At 44.6% G+C, this 24,543-nt stretch overlaps 1 protein-coding gene across 9 annotated transcripts in view; it reads right to left on the reverse strand.

Annotated features, from left to right (window-relative positions):
* The window catches only part of syne1b (spectrin repeat containing, nuclear envelope 1b), a 69,678-nt gene that overhangs the window by 24,503 nt on the left and 20,632 nt on the right, over positions 1-24,543 (reverse strand). For 6 of the 9 annotated variants that reach the window (XM_084568818.1, XM_084568816.1, XM_084568817.1 and 3 more), the window contains exons 1-25: positions 9,647-10,189; positions 9,205-9,522; positions 8,916-9,071; positions 8,606-8,776; positions 8,126-8,452; positions 7,886-8,038; positions 7,539-7,706; positions 7,226-7,402; positions 6,974-7,120; positions 6,768-6,893; positions 6,499-6,675; positions 5,948-6,213; positions 3,597-5,757; positions 3,162-3,499; positions 2,934-3,078; positions 2,622-2,840; positions 2,273-2,541; positions 1,946-2,111; positions 1,673-1,828; positions 1,420-1,572; positions 1,132-1,314; positions 913-1,050; positions 549-734; positions 315-437; positions 1-183 (exon numbers count right to left, since the gene is read on the reverse strand). In XM_084568818.1, coding sequence (XP_084424944.1) covers positions 1-183; positions 315-437; positions 549-734; positions 913-1,050; positions 1,132-1,314; positions 1,420-1,572; positions 1,673-1,828; positions 1,946-2,111; positions 2,273-2,541; positions 2,622-2,840; positions 2,934-3,078; positions 3,162-3,499; positions 3,597-5,757; positions 5,948-6,213; positions 6,499-6,675; positions 6,768-6,893; positions 6,974-7,120; positions 7,226-7,402; positions 7,539-7,706; positions 7,886-8,038; positions 8,126-8,452; positions 8,606-8,776; positions 8,916-9,071; positions 9,205-9,522; positions 9,647-9,853 — 6,813 coding nt within the window. In that variant the 5' untranslated portion in view covers positions 9,854-10,189. Of the gene's footprint in view, positions 184-314; positions 438-548; positions 735-912; positions 1,051-1,131; positions 1,315-1,419; positions 1,573-1,672; positions 1,829-1,945; positions 2,112-2,272; positions 2,542-2,621; positions 2,841-2,933; positions 3,079-3,161; positions 3,500-3,596; positions 5,758-5,947; positions 6,214-6,498; positions 6,676-6,767; positions 6,894-6,973; positions 7,121-7,225; positions 7,403-7,538; positions 7,707-7,885; positions 8,039-8,125; positions 8,453-8,605; positions 8,777-8,915; positions 9,072-9,204; positions 9,523-9,646; positions 10,190-10,259; positions 10,414-10,545; positions 10,719-10,809; positions 10,975-11,267; positions 11,424-11,896; positions 12,041-12,147; positions 12,331-12,452; positions 12,631-12,752; positions 12,890-13,002; positions 13,360-13,855; positions 14,021-14,226; positions 14,537-14,619; positions 14,793-14,884; positions 15,177-15,316; positions 15,467-15,548; positions 15,755-15,871; positions 15,985-16,138; positions 16,347-16,536; positions 16,741-16,850; positions 16,953-17,202; positions 17,386-17,549; positions 17,709-17,813; positions 17,965-18,054; positions 18,235-18,335; positions 18,962-19,085; positions 19,240-19,454; positions 19,622-19,710; positions 19,835-19,936; positions 20,125-20,253; positions 20,353-20,438; positions 20,667-21,132; positions 21,284-21,517; positions 21,679-21,763; positions 21,905-22,820; positions 22,998-23,095; positions 23,264-23,418; positions 23,584-23,787; positions 23,897-24,209; positions 24,419-24,543 lie in introns of those variants that run through there. The other 3 variants (XM_084568820.1, XM_084568821.1, XM_084568814.1) reach the window with 3 other exon arrangements.

A 24,543-nucleotide genomic window follows, 5' to 3' on the forward strand; every position in this document is an offset into this window, starting at 1 on the left:
CTGTAGGATGTTGCATTGCTGAATGGCCACGTGCTGCAACTGACTGGCTTCTTGCTGCAGACGCAAAGCTGTACGACAGATGGCGAGGTTGGGCATCACTTCCTCTGGGACCTGCAGAGCACTCTGACACAGCTGCACTGACTGCACCTGCTGCTTGAAGCTCTCCATATCTGCCAAGAGACGCTGCAAATAAAATTAAAAAAAATAACAGTTTACATTGAGTTTACAAGCTACAACATGCAAAGTGTCCATTCGAGGTGCTCTATAAAAACATGCAGACCAGATCATGGATTATTTAATGTTGTACAGTTTACCTGTCTCTGAGTGAGCTGTTCTTTCAGGCTTTGGCGTGCCAACTCAGGTGAAGTTAGTGTGGCTTGGACCTGCTCCAGAGCAACGTGTAAGGCCTTAACTTCATGCTCCAGGGCTTCCATACTCTGAGGATGTAAATTATTTATTTAACACAAGGTATGAGCTACAAGGATTAATACTCCTTTTGTTTTATAAATGCTACGAACAAGTAAAACAGTTAAGATGTTTGTCTGTACCTTGTCTGCATCCTGCAGGCTCTGCAGCCGTATCTTGATGCTTTGTTGAAGCTCTTCAGTGTGTCGACTGAGTTCACAGACCTGCTGGCTCATAGACTCAACCTGCAGCACCTCAGAGAGAAGCTCTACTTTCTCTGCCATGGACTCCAGATCTCCGTGGAGCTCTCGAGACTCACGCAGGACAGCCTAAGCATGGGACAACAAGGTAGGTGAATAAAAGACATGTGTGGTATGGTTTCCTTGTGGTAAGAGCACAAAGGGTCACAGGGTCATTCCCTTTAACAGACAATCCACCTTAGACAAATGAAGCTGCAACTGCCCTTCATTAAAATTGTCATATTAAGATTAAAATCCCCAAACTCACCTGGTACAACCGGATCTGCTCTTGCAGATGAACTGAGGAGTTCCAGATGATATTCGCCCTCACCAGGCTCTTGGCTTTCTCCGACCACCTCACAATAAAGTCCAGCATCTCATTATACTCATCTAAATAGCAGACAGCCTGAAGAGTCAAGATAAGAAAGATTAAAGTGTGTTGGCTGTTTTCACAAACCTGCTGATGCAAAAGGCGGAAAAAACGAACCTTTTTGAGCCAGTTGTTCCTACAGTCCGCTAGTCGTGTGGTGTGGTGATGCATCTCTGATAGCTTGGTGATGGCGTCACTCAGCTGCTTGGCCAGCAGAGGGTTTCTGCGGCCAAACTCTTGTACAGAGGCATCCAGCTCAGAGAGAGTACGACCGCAGGAGTCCAAGTCCTCAAAAAGGCTCTGAGAAAAGGAAAGAAGTTAATAAACGATTGCAATTAAAGAAATATTTCAGTTCCAGTTACATTACACAAACACAATAAAACCATGTAAAAGTCTTTAACCTACTTTGACCTCTTCTTTGGCATGGTCAACATCTGGAGATTTTTCTTTAAATTTATTGGAAATAGCTTTGAGTTTCTCGGACATGTCATGGATCCTGGAGCTGAAGTCCTCCTTTATCTCTCTGTTTTTCTGATTTTCTCTCTCTTTAGAGAGAACCTGGAAAATAGTAAAGAAAACAAATCATGCCTCAGAGAATTTTTAAAACAAGCTAATCTATATCTTATTTATATCTTAGTTTGTTAATAGGAAACAATACCTGATCCTCAATAGCACCCAATGCAAGCGAGACCTCTGCAAGTTGCATGGAGATTTCTGAAGGGAGGATAGTGTAAAGATCCAGGTACTTGCTCTGTTGTTGCTCCGCTAATTTATCCACATTCTGACGATAATTGATCACCTCTCCATGGACAACCTACACGCGACAGAAGACCCATTTAATGTTCCTTAGACGTCTTAACAAATTGTCTTCCTGGATGTTATATATTCAGTATTTCTCTTTTTGGAAGATATAGGCATATATATTAAATACCTCTAGCTCCTGCAGCAGAGAATCAATGTCTGGTGTGGGATTGAGAAGAAGTTCCCTGGTTTCCTGGATCCAGGCTTTAACAACACTGAGTTCCTTCTCCACTTCTTCTCTGTCTCTCAGTTCCTGAGCTGTCTGCGCCCGCTTGGTCCTGGACTGTGTCAAGAGGCTGGAGGAAAACACATTACAAATGCAAAATATAAGTTAATTTTTAAAGAGCACAATCTGCTAAAAGTCTGTGTTTATTAATTTTCATTTAATCAAAGCCATTCGCTTTAAAAACAACAAATGCATCTTTAGTGTAGAATCCTCTTCAAGTCTTGTTACTACCTTTCCATTTTGTCTTGCACAGCTCTGATCTCCTTCAGACTGGGCAGCTCGTCTTGCTCATTTGTTGGTGAAGGCACTTCCACGTCGTGCAGCAGGCTGAGGGCGTACTGGCGCAGCAGTGTGAGGGAGGACAGTTCCCGCTCCAAGTCTTGGCTCAGCAAGTCATGCTGGTCTAACAGAGATTGCAGAGTGGCTTTGGAAGCCTTCTCCACAGCACTGTCAGGGAAACGACTTTGGAGCTCATCAGCGACGGCTCTAACCTTCACCATCTATAAAAAAAAGTTAAACATTCATGTAAGTCTTCTATATTTGTATATAATTGTGAAGAAATAATTGGCTCACTGCGTACCTTCTCCCTGAAAGTCCTCCATTCCTGTGCCGTGTCCTCTAGCACTCTCTCTTGTCCTCGTGCCACACTGCGTAGCCGTGTCCACCGCTGCCACACTGTGGTCATTGAGCGGCTGATGGTGGCCTTGCTGGCGTCGCTCCCCACCAGCTCCAGCTGAGCAGCTTGTTCCTCTAAACCGCTCAGCTTTTCTTGGAAGCCATTCACCAGTGATACAAGGGACTGACAAAATTAAGAGACAGTTAATTACATGTGCCAGTGCTGCCTATTTTTATGAGGAAACAATATAATAATGAAAGATTTGGCTTCTCATACCCGGTGACTGCATAGCTTGTCTTCAGCTTCCTGGCTCGTGGCTGCCTTTGCAGTAGAGAATTCAGTCAGCTTCTTTTCAGCCTCATTCATGAGCTCAATAACAGTCTGCCTTGCCTCCTGGTACGACTTCCACTGGGTCACACAGCTGAGATAAAAATAAATTACAGTATAAAATTCCACCATCAACAACAACAAGGCACTGCGGATTGTATTATCGCTTCTCGTTACCTGTGAAGGACATCCTGGTGACACTGGAGCTGATCTCGGACCTCCACGCCTCTCTGCTTTGCCGATTCCACACTCACCCTCAGCTGCTCTTTGGCTGTCGGGTTGACCAGGTTCTCCAGCTGAGGAAGCAGCGTCTGCAGCTCCTCCAGGTGGATGAGAAACTCCTGCTCTGTGGCCAGGATGTCTCCCTGCTGCCGAAGGCACTCTTCATAGTTCTCTACATCCACACCCAAGCTAGCTTGCTGCAAGAAAGACACGGCATCCTCCAGCCATTCGCAGGCCGACTGCATCCTGAAGTGGTATTTCTGACACAACACCAAGGCGTCCTCCAGAGTGATCTTTCACAAAAGTAAACAAGAAAATATTATTGCTTTGAGGGAAATACTACTAATAACATTTCACATTGTTTAAATATTTAGTGTAAGATTGTCCCACCTGTTTGAAGCTCAGTGCTTTCTGAACGTCTGCCTGCAGCTTTGCCATTTCTTCTAAACTCGTGTCTACATGGACTGGGACAAGCTCATTGGCGCTGACAAACTCCTGCTTTTCCCTGCTACTAAGAGCGGCCACGATTCTCAGTCTGGATTGTACTTCCTCCTGCATGATTTGCTGCTTCCTGATCTCCTCCTGCACCTTCTCCACTCTGACATCCACAATCACGGCACAGTCCAGTTCATCCCTGACCTGCTGCAGCCAGTCCAGAGTCCTTTTCATCTCAGTCTCAAAGTCTTTACTTTGGACGAACCTGTTCTCGCATTCTTCAATCAGATCCCCTACTGCGGCCTGCAGAGATCGCAGTTCCTCTTGCCACAGCACCACTTGCTCTTTAGAGGCGTCATGTGCTGCTTGGTCCACACGAGGGGCGAGAGTGTCCATTTGCTCCATGAGCCTTGACAAGTGAGAGTTGGCGCTCTGGAGACTCCCCGCCAGAGCGTGGTAGTTTTTCAGCCTCTCCTCAGCCGACTGCGCCTCTGCATTCACTTTAACCAGCTGCTCTTTGGTGGCCTTTAACTCAGAGTCAACTTGCATAGCCATCGCCTTGTGATCCTCGAACGACTCCAAGGTTTCATCCAGATGCTCGACTTTTTGTTCCACCAGCCTCTTTAATCCATTGTACAAGCTCACGAGTTGGGTCATCTCCTCTGGGCGCCATGGTTGCCCGGTGCTGCGAAATCCCTCTTTCTTCTGGTTCAGTTCGCTCACAGCTAGACCCAGGTTGCTGAGATCCGTCTGAATTGCTTTGTAATCACTCTGCAAGCTGACAACCTCCTCTGTTTGCAAGCCTACAGGCTGTGTCCCCAGATTATTGTACTGCTCCTCAAGCTCTTTCAGAGCTTTGTGAGTGACATCTATGAAAGACGTGTACTCGTTTCTTGTGAGAATGGCCTGCTGAATTTTCTCCTGTTTCTCTTTGGCAAGCGCTAATATGCTGTTGTATTGTTGAGGGAGGGTGTTGAGCTTTTCATCTAAGTAGCAGTGATCGACTTCATTCAGTGTGGGCAATATTTCCTGACCAGCTCTTTGTACGATTAAGAGGAGGTTCTCGTATTCAATTGCCTGCTCAATTATCTGTTGATACTTCAGGAGCTGTGCTTCCAATTCAGCATCTCCAACCATTAGATTTATTTCAGGAAAGGTGACTATATCTGCCTGCTTTAGCCACTGGCATATTTTCTCTAAATCAGTCTTGAAATACTTTCTAGACACAAGCACTTTTTCAAGCTCCTGAAGTTTCTGGCCACATCTGTGTAGCGTTTTGTCAAAGATGTTTTGCAACTCCTGCAACTTTGTGAGAATCTCATTCTTCTCTTCCTCGCTGGCGTCTCTCATTAAGTCTCTCCCCTGCGACCACAAGGACGTCAGCTCGCTCTGATACGCTTTCAGACTGCTCTGGATGTTCCGGCATGTTCTGACCTGCTTGGCTAGGTCATCAGGCAGCAACGCGATGTACTCTTCCGCCTGGGCTTTCTTCTCATTCTGCTGCACCCAGGATATAGACTGACCCACAGCCATCAGGAACTGTGTCCTCTCCGTAAAAGCCTTGCTGAGGTGTTTTCTGCGCTGCACCACTTTCACGCTCAGAGATTCCACCTCAGACTGCGTGTCAGAAATCAGCTGCTGCAAATGCTGCCGCTCACTGAGGCCCAGCCGCGCTAGCACCCTGTCAGCGTCAGTCATAGCCTGGGCCAGGAGGAGCTGCTTGGCCTCCAACTCGCTGCAGATGCTAAGGTGGTCAAACAGGAAGCTCTGAGCTAGTTCAGGAGGAGGGCTCATTTTCATGGCCTCAGACAGGGCAGGCTGCTGCTCTTCTGCCCAGTCACGAGCCTCTCTCAAACGGGCCTCCACTTGACTCATGTCTTCTAGGGTCACCACTGAGTCCTGGATTTTTCTTTTAATTAGGTTTTGCATCTGAGACCATCGCTGCTCAAAGTGGCTGATTTGCTCTTTTACCAGCTCCTTGTCATCCAAGTTCAGATGTTGGATGACCTTCTGTTTCTGGTCCTTCAGGTCCTCAAGTGCACCTTTTTGTTCTTCCAGAGTTACTGCAAGTTTCCGCAAGGCCTCCAAATGCTGAGATGAACTTTCAGCGTCCGTTCTGTCCCACGGAAAAAAACAGATCAAAAAGAAAACTATTAAAACATTATTATTTTGGGAAGACATCCAAAATATTTTTAATTTTTGGCTTTTGACAGACATTTGTCCCCATGTCAAAAGACAGAACAGCTGAAATGTAAAGTATGTGATGACTGATACTGACTTATAGAATACTTTATGTACAAACACACCTGGCCAGATTGTCCCACTCTTTGGACACCTGTTCAAACAGCACCTCCACTGCAGCAATACAGTCGTGGTATTCTTTTGATCTCTGCAGGTCCTCCCCTCTCTGGCTCTCCAGCTTGCTGGCCTGGTGACAGAGCTCGAGCCAGGAGTGGTTCAGACGGTCTAGCTCTGCATGCTCTGGAGAGTCCTGGCCGCCGGTCAATCTGCTCACAGTCTCACTCATCTTGGTCAGGATACTCTGTTTAGACTGCAGTTGCTGGCTGCATTCCTGAGTGAGAAGCAATATATTGGGTGGTAACCCTAAGTACTTCCACACACTAAGTAGATCTCTTTTTAATCCCCTAACAATCAGGCCAAAATGTTGGATTAGATAATAATGACATTCACATCTAGGCCCACTGTGCTTTACCGTTAGGGTTAAAAACACATGTAGTCATACAATATATCTTACTTTTAATAAACTCAAGAATAAACAGATGATTAATGGGTATGATTAATAATGAGTCAGCCTCTGTGTGCATTGTGGAGGGTGCGATGGTTATGATCCTGTTACCTTGGCTTGTGACAGCATGTTTTGTGCTATCTTGGTCTCCAGCTCTGCCGGTCTTCTGGAGAGACTGAGAAGCTGCTGCTCCATGTCCTGGAACAGGCTGGTTAGATCTTGTTTCTGGTCTTTGATCTCTCTCCAACCCTCTGATAGCTCCTGAGCACTGGACATCCTTTCCTCGATCTGCACAAACACATTGTAATATATATATATTTTTTACAGTGAATATGAATTGTCTTTTATTTTACACAAAAGAAAAGTAAATCATTACTGACCGTGAGTTTGACCCGTTGGACCTCAGCAGCTGTCACCCTCACGGCATCATCAGACAGGTCACACACAGAACACACCAGGTCCAGGTAAGTGCTGGCCTGCTCCTGAAGGGCTCTATAGTGTTTCACCTGTGTGTGCCAAAAAATAACTATAGTAAATAATCGCATTAACGCATTCAATGCCAGGCAAACTATTCAGCGTTAAATACCTGCTTCAGTGCTTCCTGCAGACCAGATGGTCCCTGATCATTGAGCTGGAGCTCCTCTTGTACCGTAGAGAGCCAAGTCTGAGACTGCTGGAGAGTGTCCTGATGACTAACATGTTTCTGCAACTCCCGGTCCAGACTCTGGTAGACCTGTTGAACAAGGAACGATTTTACCACATTTTTCCTGAAATCTTCTGAAATTTTTATAAAACTAAGGATTAAATGAGGACCTATAATTGTTGATATATTACTCACACGCTGGGCAGTGCTGCAGATGGCAGAGTAGCTATCTCTGGTTCCTTGCTGGTGAGCCTGGACTTGTTGACTAATCTTGGCTTGGACCTGGTCTGTACAGCTGCCAACAAGACCTTCTCCCTTCTGCTTCAAGCTGGTGAGACGCTCCTCAAAACCGGCTATTTCCTCCATTATTGCCTAAAAATAACATGTAAAACAATTAAATTGAGACAGAGGATGTACGACTGGCTCGTGTGCTGGAAATAAAACGCTTGAAGAGCGTATCATTACTGTAAAACATGGGAATATTCATGTATTGCATGTAGTTGGTCACCTTGTGTCGGGCAAGTTGTTGAGTGGCCATCTCCATACTGCTGGTCTGCATGGAGTCTGAGCTCACAAGCCTGCTGGACATCTGTAAAAGCCATTTCTCAACCTCCTGCAATTCACTGTTGTAATCCTCATGCTCTTTCACCCACTCCACAAGGTTCTGGACCTGTGTCTGAAACACAAAGCAAACCTCTGTGATTTTTATGTCTGAATGACACTGTATGTACTAAAAAGAAAAATGGATTTTGGGCTCAAAATGGCTTCAGTTGTCTTATATAGTGCAATAATCTGTAAATAACATTAAGATAAACATTGGACCTCTCAGGAGAAACAACCTAACAGCAGCCGTACCTTAGCCGCCAAACAGAGGTCTTGGTAGTCAGCCTGTAACTTCTTCATGTTCTCACTGATAGTGGGGTCGTTTACTGTGTCGAGCAGCACCTCTCCTTTCTCAATGACAGATTTCACGGCTGACTCATGAGACTGTACCGTCTGCTGGATGGTCTGCAGACACGACAAGGGAGCAAAATATTGTAAATCAAATAAAAAATTGTCTCTCTTCACAGGACAGGTTTATCAGATTTAAATTACCTTGTACTTTGCTAGCTGAGCCTTCTTCTGGTAGAGTTCAGCTTTAGGCTCTACACTTGACGCTAAAAGGTTCTTGGTCTCCATCACCCACTGGGCCTGGGTCTTGTACTTATCCATAAAGTCTTTAGACAGTGAGATGCATTTTTCAAGGGAGCTGTGCTCAGTGCGCAGAGCCGTCATCAGCTCTTCTAGTTGGAAGAGTTGAGTGTCCACCTCTTCCTTGAGCTGCTCTGCTTCAGGCTCTTCCAAGAAAGCCATGGCTCGCTCCGTCTTCTCCCTCATAGCCTTCAGGTAAACGTGACCCTGCTCCATGTCAGCCTGAAGAGCCTGGAAGGGAAGTTATGAGTGAGTATGATTCTAATGTTCCCAAATGTGTTTTAATTAAATAGTATTATTCTGAAATATCTGATAATATACAAATCTTAAAATACAGCAGCGACCGAAAGGCACATAATGAGCAGAAGACATTATAAGGAATACCTCCAGTTTCTTCATCTTTCTCTCCATGGCAAAGCGGTCCACTACATCAACACTTATAGCCACAGTGCTGAAGTTATTCTGGGCTGTGCTGAGCCAGTCAGAGAAGGTGGTGAAGACACACTGCGAATCTTCAATGCAGGACACCTCCTCCTGGATCTGTTTGATCGTCTCCTGGAATATGAAGGAAGAGGAAAGGGAGAAGAAGGCTTAGAGCAGCTCAACCGATCTTTCCTAACGTGTCAAAAAAATATGCATATATAACATTGTTCGCTACATGTTATACTGTGATAATGCATAAAGAAGGTGGTACCAGTAGAAGCAGAAGCAGGGCGTGGTAGCGCGTTGTGATCTGGGTGGCTCGGGAACAAATCCGGCTGCTGATATGCGTCTCATCCAGAACCTGCTGGGCCAAAAGACTCAGGCCCTCCATCTCTTCTTGATAAACCAGCACTTCTTCCTGCCAGCTCTAATAAAAGACAGATCATTGTAAATGTCAGCAACTGCATATTAGTTCATTAGTTTGTTTCATTCTGACTGGATTATTCTAATGATGCACGCCAGCACAATATCGCAAAACACTTTCATGATTCTACACTAACCTTTATCAGCTGAAGTTGAGCCTCTTTCGTGGCACGGTCAGACCGCCGATGACTTCGCAGTTGTGCTTTTGTCTCCATGCCCTTTAACCAGCTGTCGAGCCGCTGGAACTTCTGCTCCATCTGCCGGAGTTTGGCCAGAGCGCTGTTGAGCTGAGCCCGGGTGTCGGCCAGCTGGGCCTGGTAAAGCCTCCATTCCTGCTCAAGCGTTTCCAGCGCTCTGTCTTCTATCTGAGGAAGGCCCCAGGGGATGACCAGTTCTCGACTGACCAGCAGGGTGTTTAGTAGAGCCTGGCCCTCTGTGCAGTGCAACTGTAGCTCCTGTAATTACACAGATGTGCTTGAGCACTCGAAATTTCCATATTACATTTTAATGGAATACAACTTCTGGCTGTATGTGTAATGCTTATTGACAGCAACGATATAACTGCGACCATTTTCAGACCTGTAGCTTTTGAAGAGTCTCCTCCAACATGTCAACATCGCCTTCCAGCTGAGTGTAGCCTCCAAGCTTCTCTTGTTCCTGTTCCAGCCACTCTTCAAACGCATGAAGGCCCCGTTGATACTCTAGGTGGGCTTTCACCAGCTCTTCTGCTTTCCCCACTGACCTCTGAGAAAGTGCAAAAGTGAGAATAATGATCCATTTTAACATAATTTACAAATTTTCCTCTGACATCTGGGTGAATATGCAGCATATAAATTAGTATTCATTTATAGAGAATATAATGTGTTTGTTCATATCTTTGTACACATGTTAACAAAGATTCACTTGTGCAAATTCTGCTGCTTATTACCATAGCATTGTCTTTGATAGTATTGTATCGCTCCTGCAGATCTTGGAGCTCCAGTTGAGTGACATAATTCTCAGTGATACTTGCACTCTTTGCAGTAATGGTGTCCAGCAGGGTGCTGTGGCTGAGCACTTCCTCATACAGTAACTGAAACAGCAGAAAAAGTTAGATTATCAATACATTTTGAAAGAACTGTTATATTTACTGCTTAACGCATTCAAACATATACAGTATAGCACACAGTACAGATAGAGAGGACAGTAGTACCTTGGCTTTGCTCAGATTTGCAGTTTTATCTCTCATCTCTGAGCACGGTTTATCAGTAGGATCAAGACTCTCCTCCACATGCTCAACCCAGGTCACAAACTGGCGAACATCCTCCTGGTAACTGGTCCACTGAGACAGGGAGCCCTCCAGCTGACTGTTAATTTTAAGGATAACAAGAATGTCAGACAGCGGTAGCTATAGAATAGCTACAATACTAGAAAAGCAGAAGCGGCAGTGTGCATGCTTTTCCCCTTTTTTCTGATAATCCTGTTGGTGGTAAACAAACCTTTTGCACTGAATAGAAGCAGAGAGCAGAGCATCCCAGGAATCTTTAAGGTCCTGTATTTGTTTTTGGACAACAGGCACTCCCTCAGCTGAGGTGTTTCTCTGAACTGACTCTCCTCTTGTGATCAGCATCTTCAGCTGGATCTCCTTCTCCTGACGAGCAGACAGCAACGCCTGGTGCAACAATCACCCATTCATTACAGTCATATTCTTGGTCTTCAAAGTGGCGACTCTACATTCGAAAACTAAATTTGACTTTGTATACCTCCAGCTTGATCATCCTGCTATCAAGAACATTTTTGTCTGCAGTGGGAGCGCAGTAAGTCTGCAGCATGTGGCTGGTGTCAGCCACCCAGTTCTGCAGGTCTTTTAGCCCTTGGGAGAAAAGTTGGTGTTCTGTGACTATCCGATCGATCCGGGATGCCTTCTCCTGCAAAACCATTAAGCAAAATAATCAATTAACCTGAATTGCAGATGTTTAACCAAGTTTTATTATATAAAGACATAAAGGAAATTAGTTTGTATATATCCTGTGAAAGACTTACAGTAACAAAAAAAAAAAGAAATTAGTGTTTAATTATGGTGAGTTAGTACCTTCACTGCTATCATCTGTAAAATAAAGTTAAGTCAGAGCTTCGTCCAGTCTAGTGCCAATCCTTCCTCTCCAGCTCTACCCCCAGAAAAGCCCCCAATGCACAGGCAGTTTGGTTGGCATTACTTTACCTTGGTCAGGTTGGTTAAAGCTAGGTACTGAGCAGAGAGTTGCGACACACGGTGCACAAAACCCTTGCCGGCAGAGTGTTCATCCCACAACAGCTGGGCCTTCTCTTTGAGCCTGTTCAGCTGAACCTCGTGAGAAGCTAACTCCTCAAGCACAGACTGGAAGAGCACAAGCAGGTTATCAAAGAGGCATGCAAGCTGACACACACATATATATAAGACAGTTAAATTCAGACACAAGGCAGAGGGTTAGAGATGGGAACATGGCAAAAAGAAAAGCGAATGAGATATCTGGCCGATGTTACGCTGAGTAAAGCGGTTGGTAATGACATGCAGTCATGTCCTGAGAAAATGGCTAGCAGGCAGTTGTAAACAATAATGCCATATATCATATGATAGACACTGTTAAAAAACATGTAAGCAGCGAAAAAGCAGCAGGAACTGGCAGTTAGCATGAGCTCTTGGCAGCGCTTCATAAAGTGAAGAGTAGCAAAGCTTAAACTATGTAGCATGAATGTGAGCTTCTGGAAATGGAAGGAGGAGTCATGCTCAGTTAAGCTCTGAGTGGTTGTTGCTCTTGATCATGATTTCGATGGATGCTCCAAGCTTGGTGGGTTTTTGGACATCAGTACCTGTAGCTTGTGCAGCTCTAGTTTCTTGGCAGTGAGATCATGAAGTCTTGTACTGCTCTCCTGTACAGCTAGCTCTGTGGCATTCAAGCACTCCTGAAGAGGCTCTGCGCTTGCCTCAAAATCCTTCATCTGGGACAGAAGGTTCTGAAAGACACAAGGACACTGCTGAGACCGTCCCTTGACACGATGCTCATTATAAATCTGCAGGTTTTAGGGAGTTCAAAGATGAGAAGTGGCGGTTAAAGCCTTACTTGCAGACTTGTCTCTCTGTTGTGCAGACTAGACATTATGTTTTTCCAGTCCTCTCTGGCAGTGTTCATTTTCACCCGGACAGCATCAGCTTTGTCTTTAGCTGCGATACTAGAGACGAGTTCGCCGTTCACAACCACAGCATTCAGCTTTGATTGACCGTGCTCTCTGTCATTTAGAAACTCCTGAGAAGAGAAGAGGGGAAGTCAAAAATGTAGTAAAACCGTTGGTAGGTACTTTATTTGGATCTGTATTCATGTATAAACTGTGTCTGGATGTTTCACGTCATTTGACTCTCAGTGTTTACCTGAATCTTCTGCAAACTAGATGAAGCCTCACTGAGATTTTGGGGTGGGTCAAAGCACTTGGCTGTGTTGATCTTGGTGTTGACCAACCACTGCTGGAACTCTCTGAAGGACGAGCGAAACCCTTGTTCCAGCAGTTTCTCTTTGCTCTGGCACTCTCTGGAGGCTTGAAGGCTCAGACTAGAAAGGAAGTCAGAAAAGAATATTTCTTTCCAACCATTAAACTGCAGTAGTATTGACTGTGAGGCTATTACATTGCATTGCACTTTGAAGAAGCAAGACTACATATGCATTTATCTCACCTGTTGTATTCCTTAATGAGAGCTGACACTCGTTCAGACTGTGTTCCCATTTCTCTGGAAAATCTGCACAGGTCGTTGAGTTCAGTCTTGAGACTATCAGACATAGCCTCAGCTTTGACAAGTTCCTCCAAAGTGTCCTGGATGGAAACAAAATAGGGTTCACTAACTCTGGCAATTTATATGTTTTCATCATCTCCTGCTATCATTGCAAATGTCTAATTAACGGTAACTTAACTAAGTGAAGACTTGCCTTTGCTATCTGCCAGCCTTTAACAGCTTCCTCTCCCTCATTTTTTCCTTCTGCCTGGGCCAGCCGTTGTCGCCAGTCCTGCAGCTGCCGGCTGAAGTCCTGCAGGTCCTGCTCCAGCTGTGAGGAGAGGCTGCTGAACTCTTGCTCAGAGCTGGCAATCTGTGAGAGGGCAGTCTCCAGGCTTGCGCGTGTCTGCAACGCCCCCCGTTCCCACTGTTCCCACGACGACAAGAGGGCGGCTTCCTCTCGCTCCAGAGCCTCATAGCCTCCTGAGCCGGTGTAATCACGGGCCACGGCCCCGCATCTTTGAACACGGCTCAGCCTCTCTCTGCCTCGCTGCTTTGAGTCAAGCAACTCCTGGAAAGATCGATTTAATTCAACTAATTAAATTACAATTTCTAAACAGCACAGTTTAGTATGTCTGTGGGAGTATAAATGACATTAGTAAACCATAAGAATGGAGCATGGAGGCTCCATAACAGGTGCTCAGCACTTTTGAAAATGATTGGAATTATAGGAATTTGACAAAGACATAAAAAAGACAACTTTAGGTCAAACAAAGTTGACTGTACAACACTGACTGTACTACATAATAATCTTGAGCCCTTGACTGTGGCCAAAAGAACTAATTTATCATCACATGTGGCAGAAATAACAAGATGCCAATATGTCAAAGAGGATGAAAGAAGAAGATCTCAGAGTCAAGACACTGAGATTAGCCATCCTAAATGATTTAAACACTTGCTGGTGTCCTCCTGAATACAAACAAAACCAACTGAGGGACATACTGTATCTCACCGGGTAGCCATCAACAATTATTACTCTGAAGCAGCAAGGTTTTGAGGTTTCTCACCTGCACTTTCGAGAGCTTCCTTCTAATGGAAAGTGAGTCTCCACACAGGTCAGACCAGCGCTGGAGTTCCTCTTTTGCTGAAATCAGCCAGTCATTGAAGTCTCTCACAGCATCGAGATACTGCTCATGCTCGGACACAATGTTCTGCATAGACTGGACTTTACCCTGACAGAGAGAATAAGACGATATAAACACCAACTACCAGATATGAATGAGACAACAATAAACACTAAATTTGAACATTTTTTGCAACTAAAACCATCTCACAGAAAAAAAAAGGTGTCCAGATGTAGCTTCTTTTGTCTGACATTGACTTCCCATTGACTTCCCATATTGATCATCAAGGATTTAGCAATTTAACTTTAAATCACCTTGACAACAGCTGAGATATCAGCAAAGTGTGCGTTGAGCTCCGCCCTCGACTCTGGTCCGAAGGTGGGGTCACCAGTTTTTTCGTGCATCTCCACTGCTTTGTCATTTAGTCGTGACAGTGTGGCTGTGTGAGCGTCCACATCAGCCAGGATGGCCCGGAGACGGTCAAGAAAAGCAGACTTCTCTTTGAGGCCTGGCTGCTGAGGCAGAGTCATGCCCACCTCCTGCTCCACTGACTCCATCCACTGCTGAAGTTGGCTCTTGTTTTCCTGAAAGCTGTTCCACTGGGCCACAGTCCACTCCAGACGACTACAGACAGTGACAGAACATTAATATATGTTGTTATGAACCCTCTGTGTGGCAGCTTTCCCTCGGTGTAGAACAGGACCTACCTGTGGCAACTCATAGACGTCATCAACATATTGGCCCAGGCATCCTTCAAGCTCTGGAGCTGTGAACAAATGACCTCCTGTCCTTCCATCCTGTTGTGCTTTAGGACTTGTTCTCCTTTTCCCACTGTCATGTTGAGCTTCACCTCACCTTCACCCTTCATCAGGAGGATGTCCTACACACGTAATAACACGGAAGGAGATATGAGCCGACTGTAAGATAATTTATGTGCATTTTTGGACACAGTGTACAGAGTAATTCACTGACCTGTACAAGACCTAGTCTTTTCTCCAGAGTCTCTTTGTTGCCAACTGTGCTGTTGAGTGAAGCCAGGCGCTCCTGGACACCATTAAGCCAGGTCCAGGTAGTCTGCAGTGTCTCTTCAAAGGCCTGTTGCTCTTGTAAAGTGAGCTGGCAACTGCGCAGCCTCTCTTTCACACGCCTCAGCAAGGCCTGGTGCTGTGACTGCAGCTGAGCAGACACTCTTGTCTCACTTCCATCGCCTCGTCCGCCCTCATTAAGCGCCTGGCCCTCCTGACAGAGACGCTCAAAGGAATCCCTGCATGTAAGGACGTACGATGTTTAAGTAAGTGCTTTAAACAGATTGTTTAACGATCTGCACTGGGGACCGTTCTGAGGACGTTTAAACACAATAATCCCCTTTCCTTCTCCCAGTAAATACACAGACAGATTAAGCACCTTTCTTTGAGCACCTCCTGCTGAAATTCCTCCACTTGTTCGAGCACAGCTTTTTCAGGACCACGCTGTTGGGTTTCCAGCAGATCTGTGGTCATCCTCTTTTCCATGTGTTCCAACCACCACCTGAGCTTCTTAAAACGACCTTCGAACCTTCAAGGGATTTAAAGTTCCTTGAATATAAATCCCCGGAAAACAAAACGCTTTAAAAAACTGGTCCATGTGAGTGTCTTACCCCTTCATGAGGGACGCACTGTCCTCCAGGATCTGTTGGTTCTGTCTGCACTGCTCCACAAAGCTGTCCCAGTCCTGCTGTATGGAGGACAGGTGCTGCTGGACCTGCCCAGCGCTGGCTTTTGGAAGATGAAGTAGAAGCTTCTCTCCTTCCTCACAGACCTGAGTAAGACGCACCTCACCCTCCTCCACGCGATCCATGGCACCCTGACACATAACACACATCAGTTGCAGCTGTATTTGTTGTTGTTGTGTAGGTGAACACCATCAAAGTTTATTATGTATTGAGCCACGGCTATTGCAAACGAGTATTTAGGCTGCTACCTTTATTTTCTGTAGTTTCCGTTCCACAATCTGAGTGTCTCCTGATCGATCTGAGCATTCTTTGACTATCTCCCTCTGTTCAGAAAGCCAGCGATGGAACTCCTGAACTAGGTCTGAGGAGGCGGGGGGTTAACAGAATTAATATTCACACAGTATTCATTTTAACAGAATCAATAGTTTTCCTGCTAAAGATGAAAGCGGCCACTATACGAGGCAAAGAAGTAGTTTAATCAATTGATTTTATCTTACTCAAGTCAGACTTCTTACCATTGAACTGCTGCTGAAGACAGTTCTGCAGTGAGACCAGAGTCCTGGCAGAGAGCTGGTTCACAGACTCGTAAGTTTTGATGAGGTCAGTGAGAGCTGAACCCAGACCAGCCAGCTCCTCAGAGGGATATTTTCTACACAGGGTGTTGAGGCTCTCCCTGGTGGAGTCAATACTCCCCTGTTGATTTTGCAGCTCTTTCTGAAGGTCCTTCAAAACACATTTAAAATGCAGTTTAGTTTATGATCTCATTTCTGTTCCCTATAATAAAAGATATAGACGGTAATATCATCAAGAAAACTGGATCCAAAAGACATCGCAATCATATTTAATCACCATTCTTTATCCCGCCCCTTTGCAAAGGCTTTAATTTACTATGTGAATGTTATTTACGCTGCACCTTCACTCTGCAGATGTCTTCAGGATCCGATCCGGTGGGAGAAGAAACCAGAGATTCCTCCATACTCTTCAACCATGCAGACATCTGTGAGATGTAGTCTTCCAGCTGTTTCCTTTGGGAACTGAAGTCCATGAGGTTTCCCCTGGCCTGCTCATGGAGCTTCTGAACGGTGCCGATCTTCTTCCGCAGGTCATTCTCCATCACCTGAGGCAAATTAAATAAAAGCTTATAGGAGCTATGAAGTAAACTAAAGAGGGTCTGCTTTTGAAATATAGTATAAACATTAAGATAAGGGTTTTAATCATGTTTAGTACCTGTAATTTAGCTGGAGTCTCTTGACTTTGACTGCACTTCTTCAACTCAGACACTTTGCTTTGCAGGGTTTCAAGTTTCTGCTCCTTCTCGCTCATTTCCTCCTGTGGATGTATCAAATGTGAAAAACATGTATTACACTCTCTCTGGCTTGTTTCTTGGGTTTTGTTTGGTAATCTGCATGATAGTACGCTGTGTTGTTGTGGCTGCACAGTGTCTGTATGTCTAACCAAGTAAGTGTAGCACAATGTTTCTAGTATTGTTTATCCTATGTTTTTGTTTGCCTTAACATTAACATCTACTGCATCAAAATTATAAAACAAATCAGTTTTACAAAGACATCAGAAATCGTACCTGCATCACTGAGAGCCTTGCTGACACTTTCTGACTGTTGTTGAGGTTGTTCATACTTTCATTTAGCTCGATCACGCTGCTGCTCGTCCAGAACTCAATGTCCTCGTTGATTTTGCGCACATCTTCCCACAACTCCAAACTCTGGTTAAGGCGTTCAATGTTGTCATCAATCTTCTCAGACACCTAGGGGAGTGGATTCAACCAATCGATCAGGACATCTTGCACAGAGTGTTTGTGTAACGCTCATATTTGTTTTCTCCCAATAAGAGAACAAAACAAACTTCCTCGTCAGTGACCAATCACATCATCACACTGTGACTGTACTGAAGCACTCAAGTCAGACTTACATCCAGCCACTGATCAACAAGTGTCTCCATGTCCTTTTTCATAATTTCAGAGTCACACTCAGGGACTTTTTTCAGTTCGATCACCAGTTGTTTTCCTTTGCTGGAAAACCGATCCAGCTCGTATTGCTTTTCAGCCATATCCACCTTCACCGCCTCGTGCTACAAACAGAGTAAAGATCATTTAAGTTATTTGAAAATGTACTTTTTTTCTGGATTTGTATGATAAACAATTAGCTAAAGGATAAACTGATAGTTTGTTCTAACCTTGGTTAGTGACCTCTTGGTTTCCTCGTGGTCCTTCAGAACAGAGTTTATGTCAACAAGAGGTTCAGCATTGTCAGTAATGCTGGTGATGGAGGTTTTCAGGATTTGGTATTCTTTCATAAGCTCAGCAAGAACATTGCATTGCTCTTGTCTGTCAAAGGAAACGAGAGAGGTGTATTACAGTAAATGTCGTTTATCTTATGGGTCCATACTTGGGCATTTAAATGCTTTTTTTTAGTACCTCTCTGTGATGAGCCTCTTTGTGTCCTCCCATGTAGTCTCCAGCAAGCTGATTTCCCTCAGCACCTCCCCTGCCAACTCAGCATCTCTCTGGGCCAGCTGGTTGCCCTTGTCCCTCAGCCACTGCTCCTCATGCTGGTGTGACTGGAGCTCATCCTCCAGCTGATTAAAGAACCGTAGTCTGACAAACAGAGAGATAATATTATAAGTATTTTGTTGCTGCTTTTGATTTCATGCCCACCCATGGTATTAGCCCATAATGCTTGTAGCTCCTCTACTTACCGCTGCTGCACAGCATGCAGGCTGGGCTCTTTAAAGCTCTGGTGATCAGCTTTTTCTTCAATGTCCTCCACTGCTTTCAGCAACTGTTCTTTCCGTTGTCTAAAGGAAGTCCACAGAGCTCCCAGAGCTTCCGCTTCACTCTGCTTAGTACCAAGCAGGTTCCTCACTGCATCCAGCTCAGCGCTGAGTGAATCAGCCAGCATGCGACATGACTTCCGAGAACCCTCATCAGCACCGATGTGGAGATGACTTTTGCAGAGACTGCTGTCCAGATTAATGGCTAGAGTCTCAAGCTGATTAATGTCTGGAACAATGGTGGACAACTCTTGTTGTAGCTCCTCTACTCTTCCACGGTCCCAGCTCCCGGCACTCTCCACTGTCTGTCTCAGACCCTGCAACACTCCTGCAGCCTCACCATGAGTCTGCAAAAAAGCTTCAAGCCTTTCCAGGCACTCTAACTGGAGGTCAGCTGTATGCTGGGCCTCCAGGTAGGGCTGCAGACAGCTGTCGGCTCTGCTGCGCAAGAGCTGAGCATCACCAGGCTCGCTGAACTGACAGAGCTTCTCGGTCTGCTGCTCCAAGCTCTGTCTCACACTGTACTGCTTCTGTAGAGTTGCCTGGGTGTCCTGTCAAAGGCAAGAAAAAGGGAGAGTTGTTGTTCAAAAGCAGATTCCTTTTTCAAGGAATCTTTTTGGAGAGAAAAGGTGTTTAGCAAGCACAAACCAAAGAACACTTTTGGGTATGTCTTACCTTTACTTTTGTTGCAGCAGACTGCAGGTTGCTAATGTTGATTTGAGAAGCAGAGTGCAGACTTGAGAGAATGGTCTCACTCCACTGGGAGAATTTAAGCAGGGCCTGGTCAAACTGCTCCACGAGTGAAAGGTGGCTCTGAAGCTCTCCGATTCTGGGGTAGAAAGTGGTTTGACTCAGTCAGTTCAATAATTTAAAACTGAAACTGTGTTTTAATTAATTTGTCCTGCATATTTTACTGTATTTTATGTATAAATGACATTTTGCTACAGTAGTAACCTCCTCTAGTTGGAATTTGCATTTTATATTAAAAATAGGATCATGATCTGAATACATTTAGGTCTGAAATGTCAGTAAAATATCTCTTACCTTTGGGGGAGGACTTCATTTTGGACAAGCATTCTGTCCTGCAGCGTCTTCAGTTCATCTTTTAGCTGAATAACACTCTCTTCAGGAGCAGTTGGGTACAACGACGTCCCCAGAGATGCCAGTTCAGCGTGAGCCCTCTCAAGGGACTGGACCTCAGAGTGCAGGGCCTGCAAGGAAAGCCATTTATTTATTTATTGATATACTCATAATTATGTATTAATAATTTTCAATTCATTTCACATTTAAGACATTGTACCTGCAAATCCTGCATCTCATTGCGCAGCTTGGCTTTATCAGCTGACAGATACGGACTTTCTGGTTTGGATACAGATTCACTTCTTTCCAAGCAGGATGCAAAGTTTGAACGCTGTTTCTCATACCTGAAGCACATTGAAAAAACATGAGTTCAAATGTCTGCATCTGCATTTCTTCATTTCACCTGGTTTCAGTGTTAAGTTCATTGTCCATGCATTATGTCATACTTTTGCCAAAGAGACAGCAGGTTCTCCAAAGTGCTCTGTTTGTCCTTTGCTTCCTGAACGTTTTGGTCATAGCTAGCGTTCAGCTCTGCCACTGTCCTCTCCGCTTGCTCTTTGTCGCTTAGTCGTCGAGCACCGGCCGACAGCGACAACAAGGTTCCCTTCAGCCGCTCCAGACTCTGACACACGTCCTGGTGAACAAACAAAAGACATGGCAGTGACCAACAATGCATTTCCTGTGGACTGAATCACTGGCACAAAACAAAACAACTGTCAAATATAGTTTGATCTAAATAAGTAAATAAAAAATAAATGAATACCATGTGGTTTTGCAGAGCTTTGTATGTCTCTGACGAGGATGTGCAGGATTTGATAGGATCTTCTAGTTTTGTGTGTAGATCACTGAGAGATGCTTGTACCTGTGAAACAATTAAAAAACAAACATATTATACCATTACATCTTCCTTAAATACTACGCTGTATCAGTATTAGCGAAGCCATTTACCTCATCCAGGTTGACATTGAACTTTTGCTGGTGTGACGAGCTTTCCTCCAGCTGTGCATCGAACTGCTGCACGCTCTCCTTCAGCTCCTCCCAGTACCTGCCGATTTGGGTCAGACGGGCCTTGATGCGAGCCGCCTCCCCCGAGGACACGAACTGGGCCAGGGCCTGGGAGTCTGTCTCCAGCTGAGACAGAACCTCAGCTCTGTCCCCGAGTTCTGTCCCGACAGCCTGAACATGCACGAAACAACAACAAAGCAAAACAGTGACTCGTTTGTAATTGTTCAGTGGAGGTGAAACGATGTGGAATTTTGTGTTCGGAGTACTCCACAGATTTGGCATGATACTCCCACAAATGCACATATGTAGAGTCTAAAAATACACAAATAGAGCAATAAAAAGTTCCTGTGTGCTTTCTCAAAGTTTCTCTAGTAGCTACACTTCCTAAAGGTAAACCCATGTCAAATCTAATGACACCCTGAAGCTGTGAAGTCAAACAAAAGCCACACACTTCATGTATAGTTCCTCCTCTCTATTTGTGTTGACGTGGGTGTCAAAAACAGAGATAATGTCGGCGCCAATAGCTCTTTAAGCCGGCCTTATTGATTTCAACTGTAGTGTTCTGGTTTTGTGGTTGACGTCTGCTGTTAGCTCACAATGTGAGAGGGTTACAGTTTATAATGCACGGTACTTGTACCTTAACCGTGCCGATCTGTTCCTCAAGAGGCAACGTGGAAGATTTCATCACATCCAGCTGCTTTTCTTTGTCAGATATCCACAAGGAGAAGGCTTCAAATCCAGCTCCAAAGCGATCCCACTGATCCTTCATCTCTTCTAGAGTCTTGACGCTGCAGCACAGGATTAAAAATTGATAAATAAGATACCAGATACACTTACGGGTTCTTGAGATTGTGTTGGGTTATTTATGACACAATGATTTTCATATATGCCTGGTGTAGATTCTTCCTTTTTAGTCAGTCTCGTAAGTAAACAGACAAAAACCACAGTGTATCTCCAGACACTCTCTGAGGTTTACTGAAACTCTATTTAGCAGCTGCAAATTAATTCTAATCTAATCTTACTCTTTTTTGAGCCCAGCCTCTACTTTGTCCACTTCCTCGCTGAGGGAACGAGCTTGCTGCTGAAGCAGAGTCTTGTTTTTTGGGCCCAGCTGGATTTCCGTCGCTCTCTTCAGCAACGTGTTCATGTGCGAGGCCTCTGCTTCACACTGCTTCAACAACACCTGTTTACAAAAGGAATACATGTGTTATTAATCTAATTGTCTAATTCATGTCAATGTCAAACCACAAGATAGTACATTTACTCACTCTAGCCTGGTCAAGTTCAACTGCCAGGCTCTCTGGGCTGCTGAAGTTCATGTCTCTCTCCATTGTTGAGCGTGCTTTGTTGACAAACTCATGCACTGCTTCCTGTTGACTGTCAAACTCCTGCCAGGCTGCCAGTGTGACCTGGTGAAGACAATGGCCCAAAATGATTGAGGTCAAATCATGTCAACTCTTTTTGTGTGTTTCTTTATCAAGAGGCCCACTTCTTGCTGGGGATATAAAATGTTCCTTCTATAATTAGAACTTGGATGCAGCACAAAAAGCTAAAAGCCCAAGCTCAAGATCACCACCAAAGAAAAAACTGACAAATAATAAAACAATGAAACAAAATCGGCTCATATCCTAACGTCAAGTTTGCAGATGACACTGTAATTTTTGGCAATGAGTCTGCATAATGACAGAGGTTAAATCCAAAATTGTGCAAGCATTTCATTATCAGTTCTGCATCTGTTGGACTGCCACCTCTCTTCTGTCAACATCCTATAATGGCACAATTAAGAATAAGGCGACTGACTCTGTTCATCACCGTCATCATCGTTTCAAAGAACATTTGTTTTCCTCAGAAAGGCCCTCAAAACATTTTCCACAAATGCTGCATTTGCAAATTATTATTGCATTTACAAGAATCCCCTCAAACACATTAATTTATGAATGGACGTTAAAATTATCCAACATTGGGGAAGGAGGATGTTAAAAATAAAAAAATATTACATACTAGTCAATATAACTGCAGAACTTCACAGTAAAATGTACGACTAAACAACACAAGTACTAAAATATATTAGAACAAATTGTAGCAGAGAAGAAAAGAGTAATATTCATGCTAACGTCAGAACCATTTCCTTGACTTAGCTTATATAACGTTAACCCAGAGAGACAGACCACCCTGGCAGTGACAGACCACCATCACATACTCATTTCACTGGAGCTTGCTGCTGCATGTTATCAGTCAGGGCTTATTTTAACCTCTGTGAAAAGTGTTATTGACTAAAAGTGTATCCAAAGCTTCCAGATTCACTGCCTCAGTAACGCTGCTCACCTCAAGACTTTGCTCCTGTGAATCCATATTCTGTTCCATTTTGCTGAGTGTGTTCTCTAAACTCTGCAGGTCCTGCTGCAGCGCCTCTCCCAGTCCCTCCTCGGCCTGGAGCTGCTGGCCTCTGGTGATCAGCTGCTGGACGTCCTTTCTCTTCAGCTTCTGACGTTTCAACAGTTGCTACGGGCAATTTAGATTCAACAATATTGAGACAGCTCTAAACAAGCGAAAAATATCAGATTCATTTTTTATTTTTTATTGTGTGTGCCCTGCGGTACCTGGTGAACAAGCAGCAGCTGTTGTGCTTCTCTAGCAGTTGAACAGTCCAGTATTTTGGTGACCTCAGCTTGAGCCTCTTTCTGCCCCTGAACGAGGTCATCCAGGGTAGTCTGCACCTCTTCTCTGAACTGCACACAATCCCCCACAGCAAGGACCATCTTCTCAGCCTGGTGTAAAAGAGAAAAATAAATAAATGATTATTATATTCGTATCTGCATTGCCCTGTTTACCGAGTTTGCCCTGATACAACAAATAACCAGAGGGGATGTGGTGTCTCAGTTGTGTCTGGAGCTTTACTAAAACATGTGAGGAGTTCACCTACCTCTGAGAGGGAAGCAAGAAGACCCTTGAAATCACTCGAGAGCTTGCTCAGTGCACTCCCTTGCCTCTGGGCATCACTGTCAGCGCAGATTTCAATCAGTACGGCCATACGAGCTTTCAGCCAGCCCAGATTCCCCTCCTGCAGCTCTGCATCGTTCCTCAGCTCCTGCACACAACAACAGCAGAGTGTGTGATTCACCTCACGTCGACAAAGGAGTCATTGGACGCAAAGTGTTTTTACAGTCTCATCTCCTCAGGAGAGACATTGACGAGTCGGCGTAACATCACAAGTGACACAACGCAGAGGAGGTGAGGAGGGGGATGTCAGAGGACGGTTCAAGTGTGGAGGATATGTAAGCGGCTTACTCACCATGATGGTAGACTTCACCTGGCCATATTTCCTAGGGTCATTGGCTCTGGTTCTCAGTAGCCTCAGTTGGCTTTCTTTAGATATAAGCCAACAGGAGAGTTCGGCGTACCTGTTTCACACAAGAAAAGGGAAAAAAATTCAAACCAAACAAAAAAGGATATCAGATATAACCAGCACTTTAACATATTCAAATAAAAAGTTCAAAATATGTTTTTAGAGTTGATAAATTTCCTGTGATCTACCAGAAAGATTTGCACTAAAAACTGAAAACACTCCCTCTGCCTCGAGTGAACAAAATGATTTTTAACGTAATTGCTTCTGGTATTTAAGGAATGTGTGACTAACGTGGAACAATACACACTTTCTTATTGTGGAAAAAGTAAATGCAACAAAAGAGGACGTCACCAGAATAAGAATTGTACCTTGTGCCGTAGTCCTTCCATTTGTCCTGGTGGTGCATTAGTTTTTGATGGGTGTTCTCAATTTCCTCCCGGACGTCAGCAAAGTCCCTTCTTGCCGAGTCTAAGATCTGGTGAGCTGGGTCATTCTCAGGGAGTTTTTGACAAAGCTCCTCCATCAGCTGCAGCCTTTTTTCACATAAAGACTGGGGTCCCTTTTCCCTAAAGAAGGCCTGAACGCCATTTATACACAATTGAAAATGTACGTCAATCCAAGAAAACAAACCGCTGCTCAATTATTCTCAAGATAAACTACATCTCGTCACACTGCTACCGCTCAAAGCAGTGATTAGGCCCT

Source organism: Chelon labrosus, assembly GCF_963514085.1.
Source record: "Chelon labrosus genome assembly, chromosome: 20".
Classification (NCBI taxonomy): domain Eukaryota; kingdom Metazoa; phylum Chordata; class Actinopteri; order Mugiliformes; family Mugilidae; genus Chelon; species Chelon labrosus.